General features: G+C 38.3%; 1 protein-coding gene across 2 annotated transcripts in view; it reads left to right on the top strand.

Moving 5' to 3' along the window:
- Nucleotides 1-8,437, top strand: part of PPP1CB (protein phosphatase 1 catalytic subunit beta) — a 39,357-nt gene extending 30,920 nt beyond the window's left edge. For both annotated transcript variants that reach the window (XM_054568403.1, XM_054568394.1), the window contains 3 exons: nt 402-553; nt 3,971-4,105; nt 6,625-8,437. In XM_054568403.1, the coding sequence (XP_054424378.1) occupies nt 402-553; nt 3,971-4,105; nt 6,625-6,729 (392 nt within the window). In that variant the 3' untranslated portion in view covers nt 6,730-8,437. The remainder of the gene's footprint in view (nt 1-401; nt 554-3,970; nt 4,106-6,624) is intronic.
- The last annotated feature ends 3,695 nt before the right edge of the window (nt 8,438-12,132 follow it).

Raw genomic sequence — 12,132 nt, 5'->3', positions numbered from 1 at the left:
AAACAATAAGTATCCCTGGTTGGTGTGGCTTAGTGGCTTGAGCACCAGCCTGCGAGCCAAAAGGTTGCCAGTTTGATTCCCAGTCAGGGCCCATGCCTGGGTTGCAGGCCAGGTCCCCAGTTGGGGGCGTGTAAGAGGCAACTAATCACTGTATCTCTCACACATTGGTGTTTCTCTCCCTCTCTTCCTCCTTCCCTTCCCCTATCTCTAAAATTAAATCTTTAAAAAATAATAATAAACTAAAAAAAGAATGGCTAAGTTTGATAAACCAGGATACCAGGGGCAAGAGATTGGTCTAGTTTCCTAAAGGGTAGGAGGACAGGAGAAGAAATGTGTTAAAGATATACTTTATTTTATAAACTTTGTTCTGTTTTATTCATTGCTGTTTTTATTCTTTAAAGGTTTGCTCTGTGATTTGCTGTGGTCTGACCCAGATAAGGATGTGCAAGGCTGGGGAGAAAATGATCGCGGTGTTTCCTTCACTTTTGGAGCTGATGTAGTCAGTAAATTTCTGAATCGTCATGATTTAGATTTGATTTGTCGAGCTCATCAGGTATGAAGTATAAAATTTGGATATTTCAATATTAACTTCACCCAAGTCCACTCCGTCTAATTTTGAGGAAACTGAGAGATGAGACCTATACCTTATTCTCACAAATAACAAGCTAATGATTGTTAACCCTTTCTTGCCTTCTTAAGAGAAAATGTTTCCAAGGAATATATTTTTGCAGTATACTACAGTTCTAACAAAGTTTTTGGTGCTTGTCTGAAGCTTTCTAGAAATATTTGATCCCATTTTAATATGATGTTTAAATATAGATAGTAATCAAATGAGTTGTGGGGATTTTGGTAAGAACAAACCACATGGTAAAAAGACATTTTTGAGAAAGTTGGGGAAATTCGGTTATAGACAGGGTACTAGATATCTAGTGGTGGTTGTTCATTGTTTAAGCTGTGATGATGGGTCATTACTGTTACTTAAGAGGGATGTCCATATCAGAAATGCATACTCAAGTATGTAAGGTCAGATGACCTATCCAGGGTTTGCTTTCAAATATCTCAGCAGAGAAAAAAGGGGGATAAATTAAAGAAATGGAGTCAAATGTTGATCATTATTAAATCAGGGTGGTTAGTAAATGGGAGTTTATTAACTCTCTACTTTTGTGTATGTTTAAATTTTTGTTATAAAAAAATGCATATACTATTTAGGTTTGTTTTGTTTCATGTCCTCCACCACTAAATTGTACACTTTAAAAAAATATATTTTATTTATTTTTAGAGAGAGGGGAAGGGCGGCAGAAAGAGAGGGGGAGAAATATCGATCAGTTGCCTCTCACATGCGCCCCAACTGGGAACCAAGCCCACAACTCAGGCATGTGCCCTGATGGGGAATCGAACTGGCAACCTTTCTCTTTGTGCAACGATGGTTAACCAATTTAACCACACTGGTCAGGGCTAATAAAGTGTACTTTTTGAGGAGGGGGTTGTGACTTGTTGACCTTTCAATATCCAATGCCTTATAAATTTATTGACATACTATAGGATGCATTTAATGTTTGTTGGATAAAAGAATTAACAAGAGCTTATTTTAACAATAAACCAGTCCTCATGTTCTCTAAAACATAATTTGTATGAAATACGTTCAAAGGCATTTTTAAAAACCCTTTGTGGCTATTTTTGAACATATGCTAAAAGTATTTGAAATTTGTAAATATATTTTTAAAACTTCCTTTTTTGTTGTTAAAGCAAAATTTATTAAGTATATATTGTTCCACAGCACTTTTCTCTGGGGCTTTGCCTCTTTGTGATCCTGTGTGATAAATGCAAGTGACTGGCTTCTCATTGTCTGCACATGTTGTGTATCACAATACCTTTTTCGTAGCACAGTATCCTAGTTCAACGAAATGAAATCATGTCCCCAAATTCTTTGCTTTTGGCAGAATTATCTTTTAATCAGTAAACATTTTGTTTATGATGGAGGTAATTAAGATAAGAGGGCAGAGTGGCTAGGTTTCCTAGTAATATAGCCACTGATACTCACTTTGTTACAGCTATAGATCTCCATTCACTGATCTTTTCAAAAGTGACTTTTAGTAAGTCAGGTTACTGAACTACCTTAGTTTGTGTGGTCTTTTTCCAGACGCCTTCAAAATCCTATTCTGCTTAGTTTCATATATAATTGTTTTGGGTGGCAAATTATGCTCTGACCAAGATTATCTTTGTTGGTTGTTTAACACAGATTCACTGCAGGAATTACTATAATTTCACAAGCCAGTACTATAGAAAATTATGTCTCTTAATAAGCCAATAAAGAAATAACATATTCCAAAGTAACAATAGGTTACTCACACTGTTGTACCAGGCAAGGGGGAAAAAAGGAATAAAGTCCTAATTAAATTGAAGTGTATCTTTATATAGGAGATGGTAGGTACTCAGGCTACAGCTCAGGTTTTGGAGAGATGGCTTAGCCAAGAAGAGCTGACCATGTAAAAAGTCCCTTGTTGCTAGAGCAGCAGTGGAGCCAGTGCTGGCAGGTAAGATGATCTGATGGTCTCCTTTGTGGGGGCTGCTGCACAGCTTTCTCCCCTGCTGGTAAGCCTTTACCAGGGAGGAACCACTGCCCTAAAGGTCTTAAGAGAGCTATTTAAGTCAGCAGAGTCTCCAGAAATTCTCAGTGATCTTCACAAACTCTAGGTATTTATGGATAAAATGACCCCTTGCCATAGTTGCTTCTTCACATGTTTTTTGATAAGCCCCCAGCAGCGTCCCTGTGCAGCTGAGTTACTAAGGGCTTATCAGTGACAACAGATGAGATAATGGCATCCTGACATAATTTACTTCACTCTTATATCAAAGCAACTATACTCTTAAAAACTTCATTTTTGTCAGAAACAAGTGGATTTGAAATCATATCAAACCAACACATAATACATATTATCCCTAGAATTAAGAGACTTATGATGAGGAATAACACAAACTCCAAATATTTCCTGTAGAAAAGAAATATGTTATTTTAGTAAATGTGTGATTGAATGAACAAGTGAACAAGGAAACTAAGAACTTAAAAGGATGTACTGAGTGCCAAGCACCGTGCTGAGCCTGGAGTAGACAAGGTGGCCAAGCTCTTAACAGGAAAAGTTAATGTCTAAATTCTACCATGAGATAATTACAACAGGAGCATGTATCTGATACTAAGGTAGGGATTATTTAAAAATATAAATGATTTTGGAGGTACTCTCTTACCTTAGCAAGTATTGTAGGATAATTTTTGCTTAATCAAAGGATACCTAAAAACTTCAAAATGTATTTTTGCCTACTATAAGTAAATATAAAATATTTACCTATCATTGGCTACCTCTCAAACTGTAGAGCTGAGAAACAAATTGTTTAACTTACTCAGGAATTGACATTAGATTCTAGAAATTATGTTTAATCATTAAAGAAGAATTATATATAAAAATTTTATAAGCTAATTTTTGGGAGCATGATCTGTGTAAATTAAGCTCAATTTAGTAGAGTTTTGAATGTGTAGCTACATAATACTAATATAAAATTTTAAAGTGAAACAAGAAAAATGTCCTAGCTGTAACCTGTTTTTCATTATCTGGTTATTGTTCATGGAATAAAGGATTCTATAGTTGGATTATGATGCCACCTAAGAAGTACTTAGTGTCCTAGCTCCCTGTGGACACTTATACATATTAGCACATGGAGAGCCTTGGAAATACGATTTCTAAACTTCTTAATAATCATAAATGTATTATGACTTCATTTAAGCTAAATCCTTACCATTATAGAAAAGGCACACTAAATTTAATATTCTAAGGCAAGTTTAAGAATAAAAATCAAGCTTTCAAAACAAACAGGGTCTTTTTTTTTTAGGTCTTTGTCACATTAATCTTGGTGAGTACAGATAGTTGAGAATTACCTGTAAATACTTTTTTTTTTCTTTTGACATTTTGTTTGACAGGTGGTGGAAGATGGATATGAATTTTTTGCTAAACGACAACTGGTAACCCTATTTTCAGCCCCAAATTACTGTGGTGAATTTGATAATGCTGGAGGAATGATGAGTGTGGATGAAACTTTGATGTGTTCATTTCAGGTATAATATAAATTTATAACAACTAGTAATCTAATTAAAACTATTTGCAGAGAGAATTCTCTTTTAGATTTGTGTTCTTCCCTTGAGCAAATGTAGAAAATCAGTATTATTAAGAAGCGGTTCTCAGCATGGACTCATTAGAGATTTCTGTTTTTATATCACATGAATTATACCAATCATTCTTCTCCCCTTCCCCCAAATTATAAAAGAGAGTTTATTTAGAAGTTACAGAGATAGTGGAAGTGAGCCAGCTGGGCTCATAGGCTCAGGAAACAAGGTACAGAGGCTGAAGAAGGGCCCTCAGAGCTTAGGAGAGAGAAAGGGAAAGGTAATGTCTGGGGAGGGGAGGAAAGGAGATGGGGAAAGGCCCTGGGTACGTGTGCTGGGCCATTCAATGTGAGGGTTTTAAAGGCTGGAAAGTTTATGGGAGGATCTCAATAGAATAGTCATCATCTTCTATCAGTCATTCTTAATGCAGGTTTTAAAAGTGTTAAATTCCTTTATGACTCCTTGGATAGTGCTTTGCCTGCTAAAAGAATGTGAGTTCAGTGAATTATTTAGATTGTGTTTTCTTTTACAAGATAAATGGGTGGGACAGACATTGGAGGAGAAAGAATTATAGACTCAGGTGAAAGTAATGTAGAATATTTACCTAAGAAAAAAACTTTCCAGATAGTCTTCAAGTACCCATTTATAAGTATAGAAACATTTACTTTTTAAAAAATGAACTCTGGCTTTAATGTGCTACTAAAAATCATTCTTGTTCACTGACCAAAACAACTTTGATACTTTGTTTTTGCAAAGGTTATTTTATATCCCTAACATGCAACACACTATCTTTTTAAATGTAGACCACCCTGCTCTTTATAGTATACTATTTGTAACAACTAGTATAATTGGTAAATGTTTGACTTCTTATTAAGAATAGTAACCAGGTATTATCTTTCAGTAGTTGCTATAGTGGGTGGAGTTGAATTACTTTTTTCAGTGAGGCACTATGATGTTTTGAGTAGTTCTAAGAATACTTCATAAATCTTTTGCATGCATTTTTGTGTAAATATGGATATTTTCTATCTGTAATTAGGTTAAAGCTTTATTTATACCCACCAGAATAAAGATAATTTTAAAAAGACAGTAACAGGTATTGGTGAGGATGTGGAGAAATTGGAACCTTCACACATCTGTAGTAGGAGTGTACATAAGTGGCAGTAATGTAAAATGCTTTAGAAAACAGAGTTTCTGTATGACCTAACAATGTCAATCCTAGTTACTGGTATATACCCAAAAGAATTAAAAATAGGTACTCGATTACATGTATATGCATATTCATAGGAACATTATTTATAATAGCCAAACGATGGAAACAACCTAAATGTCCATCAGCTAAAGAATGAATAAACAAAATGTGGAATATCCATAAAATGGCATATTGTTTGGCAATTAAAAGTAATAAAGTACTGATAATGTGCTACAACATGCATGAACCTTAAAAACAAAAAAGCCCATCACAAAATAACCATACACTTTGTGGTCCCATTTATATGAAAAAGCCAGAAAAGACAAGTCAAGAGATAAAGTAGATTAGTGGTTGCTTAGAGTTAAAGGGGATTAGGGGAGTGGAAAGTGGAAATGGAGATGGGAATAAGGTTTCTTCTGGGGGTGACAAAAATGTTCTAAAATAGGTTATAGCAGTGGTTGTACAACTCTGTAAATATATGTACTAAAAATCATTGACTTAATATTTTTTAAATATGTAAACTTTATATAAAAATAAAGCTGGGGTTTTGGGGAGCTTTCTGTTTTGTGGGGGTTCTTTTGGAGACTTTTATACCCCCTTTTTAAGGAGTGGCCCCAGGATATCTGAGGGGGGTGTGGTGCAGGGTGGGGATGGGGAAAGTCCTCCCTCATCTCTGTTGTAAAGAGGAGGTGCGCACGAGCAACACAACCCCAAACGCCGAAACCCTTTATGTGCACTTTCTTTGTTACTTGTGGTTAAAAAAGATTTCATTTGCACGAAACTGATGACATATGCTGGGGAGCAGGATCTCATATGCTCCTTAAATAAAGCTGGGTTGTTTTTTTTTTAACTAAAAAGATCTGTTCATACATAAAAAATTAAGGTCTAAAGAGTTTGTGACTAGTTACCCTCTAAATAGTGGCAGAATTATGGTGAGAGCCTAGGTCTTTTTGACTCTTAAAGCTGGAGTTTTTTCCTCACCGCAGAGATACACTAATTTGATTTTTTTTTTTCTTTTTTTGCTTAAATCTAAGGATTGGTTTGCTCATAGGATTCGGGTACTTGAGCTTTTGTTACTGACTGATCAATGGAATGACAAGTAATAGCACTATTCAGATGTTTGCATACTCTTTAAAATGCGAGAAATATTTGCGGAACCCTTCTGTTTTTTCTGTACTTTGACAATTTGTACCATTTATTGAAAAAAACGCTTGTAACAATAATTTCCTTAAACTTACCGCACTTTAAAGAATAACACTGTTACTAAATTGTTTACTTTAAGATATTGAAACCCTCTGAAAAGAAAGCTAAGTACCAGTATGGGGGACTGAATTCAGGACGTCCCGTCACTCCACCTCGAACAGCTAATCCACCGAAGAAGAGGTGAAGAAAGGAGCTGTGTAAAGAAACCATCAGATTTGTTAAGGACATACTTCATAATATATAAGTGTGCACTGTAAAACCATCCAGCCATTTGACACCCTTTATGATGTCACACCTTTAACTTAAGGAGACGGGTAAAGGATCTTAAATTTTTTTCTAATAGAAAGATGTGCTACACTGTATTGTAATAAGTATACTCTGTTAAAATATTCAACAAAGTTAAGTCCAAATTCAAAATTACCCATTAAAGATAACATCTTCACTTATCACACAGTTTTTAAAGTTGAAAAGCATCCCAATTAAACTAGATATGATAGTTAAACCAGATGAAAGCATGATGATCCATCTGTGTAATGTGGTTTCAGTGTTGCTTGGTTGTTTAATTATTTTGGGCTTGTTTTGTTTTGTATGTTTTTGCTAGAATAATTGCAAATATTTTAAACTTTTTTCCCTAAACATTTTTAAAAGTGAAATGTGGGACAAGCTTTAAAGACGTTCACCAACTATAATTTTTTCTTGCTTATTTACTTATGTATCCGTTTGATCTTACTAAGAAAATTTATGCCTCATTATCATAAAAAGGAATTTTAGAGATTGATATTTTAAAAGTATGAGAACTGTCCCATCCAGTGATTTAATCAAACAGTTTGGGCAAACTTTGAGGCTGATAGTGACTATTTTGCTTCATACAGAAATTGCCACACATTTGGGTTTGTGCACTCTAATTTTTAACTTATTGATCCTCTATTGTGCAGTAGCATTTCATTTAACTTTAAGATAAGACTCATATAGTATTACCCAGCTAGTTGGTAATGTGAGTATGTGGTACCTTGGTTTTAGGTTTTAATTTGCACGAAACACCTTTTGGCATGCTTAACTTTCTGGTAACACTCTTCACCTGCATCATTTTTGTTTTCGGGGTTTTTGTTGTTGTCATTATTGTTTTTTTTAGATCCACAAAACAGAATCCTTTTTTGACAAGCCTTAGAAAGCTGACACTATTTTTTTTTCCCTCTCTCTGTACGAAGGATGTATTTAAATGAATGCTGGTCAGTGGGACATTCTGTCAACTATGAGTATTGGGTGCTTAACTGTCTAATATTGCCATGTGAATGTTGTATACGATTGTAAGGCTTATGTCACTAAAGATTTTTATTCTGATTTTTCATGATCAAAGTTCATATTGTATAGACATGCTTTGTAGTGAACTATAGTAGCAATAATTTCTGTACATGATCAAGGGTTTTTTGCAGTATTTCTTTTCCTGTTCTCTCTTTTTTTTAAGGGTTAGTATTAACAAATGGCAAGAGTAGAAAGTGAACATAAAGATTTTATAAGGAGAACTTAGAGAACACAGATTTGTGATTTTTGGATGCAATACTTTTGGATGTGATTCTAAAAGCTTTTATTGAGCATTGTCAAATTTGTAAGCTTCATAGGGATGGACATCATATTTATAATGCCCTTCTATGTGTGCTACCATAGATGTGAAATTCTTGACCTTAATATTGTCTTTAAAAATGTTAAATTGAGAACTCTGTTAACTTACATTTTATGAATTGGTGTATTGTATTACTGCAAGAGATTTGATTTTCAGCACAGTGCAACATTCTTTCAAATGCATATGTCTTTTTTTTCTAATTCCATTTTGTTTTAAAGCACATTTTAAATGTAGTTTTCTCATTTAGTAAAAGTTGTCTAATTGATATGAAGCCTGAGTGGTTTATTTTACCCACCTCCCCCTTTCTTTTTATTTACAATGAGACATTTAGACACTTTAGACACATTTTATTCAGATAGGTTGCAGTGCTTGATGTATATTGAATCGATCCTTTTCTGAAGATGTTCGTATACTGCATGTAATATAATAGGTAAGGTCACACAGGCTTTCTATCTAATGTGATTTAAATAACTGGAGTATAAGTTGAGCAATTTCTAATACAATTTCGATGTACTTTTAATAGTCATAATGAAGCAGGCCTAGAAAATAAGCCTTCGGCAGAAAACAGGGTACTCTTTTATTAATAAAAACATATTAATTTAGGTCCTATTTACTGGAGTTTTGTAATAATTTAGCCAGGTCAATACTGATTATGAAACCAGTCGCTAATTAAGCAAATTAATATTGGTCACTGAATTTTAAAAGATGGAAATTTATCATGTTTAAGTATTATTCAAGCAGTCTTAAAATAATTTTAATAGCTTCTATTTATATATTTGTATTAAAAATACTAACACTGCTACTTGAAACAAAACTTCATTTCTTAGGAGAAGAATACCCTGTAATTTTAATGTCACTAATTTATAGTGTCGTTCCTCTCTGATTTTTAATAGTTTTCTATGTTTAAATATATAATCCAAATGTCATGACATTCAAATTCATTAAACCCTATTAGATAATGTGATAGCATCAATTTCTGTTAGTTCTGGAATGAAGAGAATTGACTACAGTAGTCTCCTTGCATTTGAAGCTTTAATATTCATTGTTTTGCCCAGGGACAAATTTTAATCATGACCAGCAAAACTGATTTGTGCAAAATGTGGACTCAAATACCAGGGAGAATTTTAAAGCTTAAATGGTGGCTAATTGGAAGTGTTCAGAGGATTGATATGCCTTTCCAAAAAAGAGTTCATCTCAGGGAAAAGCAGGCGGAACATCTTCGCATGTGTCCCTTAAGAATATGAAAGTATATCATACTGAGCCAAGGAAGTAAGATATATCTTCATTTGTAAATTCAGGTACATTTCTTTGTCTCCTTGGCAACCATAACTTTTGAATTCAGCCTTTTTTTTCTTTCACATATTTATGCTAAAAATGTGTTAAGAGAAGGAAGATGGTCAAGTTTATTACTCCTCTCCTGCCACCCTGACCCATTCCACGCCTCTTGTCCACGTAGATCCATCCCTGAATCAAAGCTGCGCCTGAGAAGATGCGTAACAGCCCAACTAGACCAGTGGCATCTGCTTAGAAATGTTGTACTATGTCCCTTTTTGCTAGACTTCAGTGTTTTATAATTTCAATAAACAGCTAAAAAATGGTTAAAAGGATCTTGAAGTGACAGCATACCTTACAAAATGAAAAATAGTGAAATAAGACATAAACTGATTCCATATAAGTATACACCTAAAGTTTTTTCATTACACTCTTTACAATGTGTATTCAACAAATGGCATTTAGGTACAGTGTTACAATCTTTATCCTTTTAATTTGATTCACCCGCAGTGGAGTATTATGCAGTCAGAGGAAATAACTTAGCAATGCTGTAGCAACATGAAAAGAGGCCAGGTTATCCATTAGGTAGAAGGGAATAATGTCGCAGAATAAATAAAAGGCGGTGGAGGATCTTTTTTATGTATTCCTTCAACAAACATTAAGTACCTTCTACATCCTAGGCACCTGGCCAAGGGTTGAGGCCAGAACGACTCCTGTAGAAGAACTTAAAACAGGTTAAGCAGAATGGGGAGTATTACCCCTTATCATAGAGACATGGTATTCACACCTTTTACTAGTTTAAGTGATCTGTTCATATAATTATTTCGACATAGCAGGGCCTCTCCATCAAGCTGGGGGGAAGATAAATGGCTCCGATACAAGCCTGACTTTGTGTCTGGCTTCCCCAAGGGAAAGGGGTTAAATTAGGAGGCCCGCTAGGGGAGATCATGGAACGGTCGTGGCGTTTTCCTTTGCCGGGTAAGACAGGTAGGATAACGGTAGGTCCGCTGACAGCTGTGACTCAGGCGCGGCGCGCGCAACCTCCGGCTGGCTCCGCCCCCGGCCGTGGCCTCTGTGCGTTGATTGGCCCGCGCCGGCCTCGCTCTCCATTGGCGGGAGGTCTTCGAGCAGGTCGTGCAGCTGTGGAGCGACCTAAGAGCTACCGTTTGAGGCTCGGGGGCGTCTGGGGGAGGCTGACCGCCCGCCCGGCCCCTGTCACCGGCCCCAGGTTTTCGCAGGTACCTTAGTCTCGAGCGTCACCGGCGACTCCAGTTTCGGTGGTACCCAGTCTTTTCATCCCCTCTTACACCCCACCAAGCCGGCTGTCCAGCCGGCCGTGTGTGAAGGTGTGGCGGTGACTGCCCCTTCCTCACATGCTACGGCCCGTGAGTCCCCTCTGGTGGCTTCGCAGCGACGAGAACACATCTTTCCAGCAACAACGGCCCGGGCCTGGGGGCCGGGCGGGGCGCGTGGAGGTCGGACCCGCGGGCGGCTGGCGGCGGTGGGTCTGGGGAACGGCGGCGAGGCGCGAGTAGTGCTCGTCCGGGCGGGGCGGGGCGGCGGCCTCCGCGGCCGGCCTGTGGGGGTTACCGGGCGCTCGGCTCTCGCGGCCGCGCTGGTCGTGCCGGCTGCTGGGCGGGCGGGCGGGCGGGCGGGGGAAGGGGACGAGACGGAGGAGTCGCGCGGGGTCCTCTCGCAACTGCCCCGCCGCGGCCGCCCTCACGGGCCCGGAGCAGTTCTGGTTCCGCGGGCTCCCGGCTCCCTGCTCCCCGGTGCCCGCCCGCCCGCCCGCCCGCATTCTTGCGGGGTGGGGTCGCGGCGTTCTGAGTACCGCCTGCCTCTTGGCTCGCGTCCCATTAATCACATCTTTTTTTTCCCCAGGGGCGTCTGCACCAGCATCTTGAGATCGGACCAGCTGTATGTCACTTTCTACAACTTCCGTTCACTGCTCAAATGTTGCCAAATCCTTTTCTTACATTTTCAGTACCACGGGAGGCCTTCCCTTGAAACAAAGTTGAGGCGTCACTTCGCACGGAAACATTGAGATCCTATTTACAAACCTTATTCTCTAACATAGCACATTCTAAAACACTATTTTTTAACATTTAAATTATACGTATTAGTCGAAGCGAAATCGGGTTACCTGTCATATTTTCTTGAAAGACACCCTTCCTGTAAAAAAAAAAAAAAAAAAAAAAGGTACAATAATAGTGCTGATCTGTATTGAGTTGTTGGTAAGCTTTCAGCACTGCGGTCGGCATTGTTCCTACATGTGTTCCTTTCCTCAACCTTGCAAAATAGGTACAGTTAACAATGCCAAAAATAGCTGGTTTTTTAGTGAATATTTACTATGTACCAGGTTAAAAAAACAAAAAAAAACAAACAAATGGCTTTAGTATCTCGCTATCCTAAGTGAGGAACCTGACCCAGACGTAAAATGGCCCCACGTCACGAAGCTCGTGAGACGGACGCAGGTTTCCGCTGCGGTCCGCCCTCCGGAGCCCCGGCCCGGCCCGGCCCGGCCCGGCCCGGCCCGGCCGCGGGGCCCCGCCCACCCGCCTCGGAACGGCGGCCCGCGTTTGCGGGCCCGTCGCTCCGTTCTTCCCGTCCCACCTGGTGCCCGTGTGTTCCCACCACTTCACTGAAGTGTATTGTTGCTTTATTCACTGATGCGCTGGATTCCTAATCAGACTT

Source organism: Pteronotus mesoamericanus, unplaced genomic scaffold (genome assembly GCF_021234165.1).
Source record: "Pteronotus mesoamericanus isolate MK-2021 breed Mesoamerican mustached bat unplaced genomic scaffold, CSHL_Meso_final contig_101, whole genome shotgun sequence".
Taxonomy (NCBI): domain Eukaryota; kingdom Metazoa; phylum Chordata; class Mammalia; order Chiroptera; family Mormoopidae; genus Pteronotus; species Pteronotus mesoamericanus.
The sequence above is the reverse complement of the archived record's forward strand: the minus strand, read 5'-3'. Positions and strand labels throughout refer to the sequence as shown.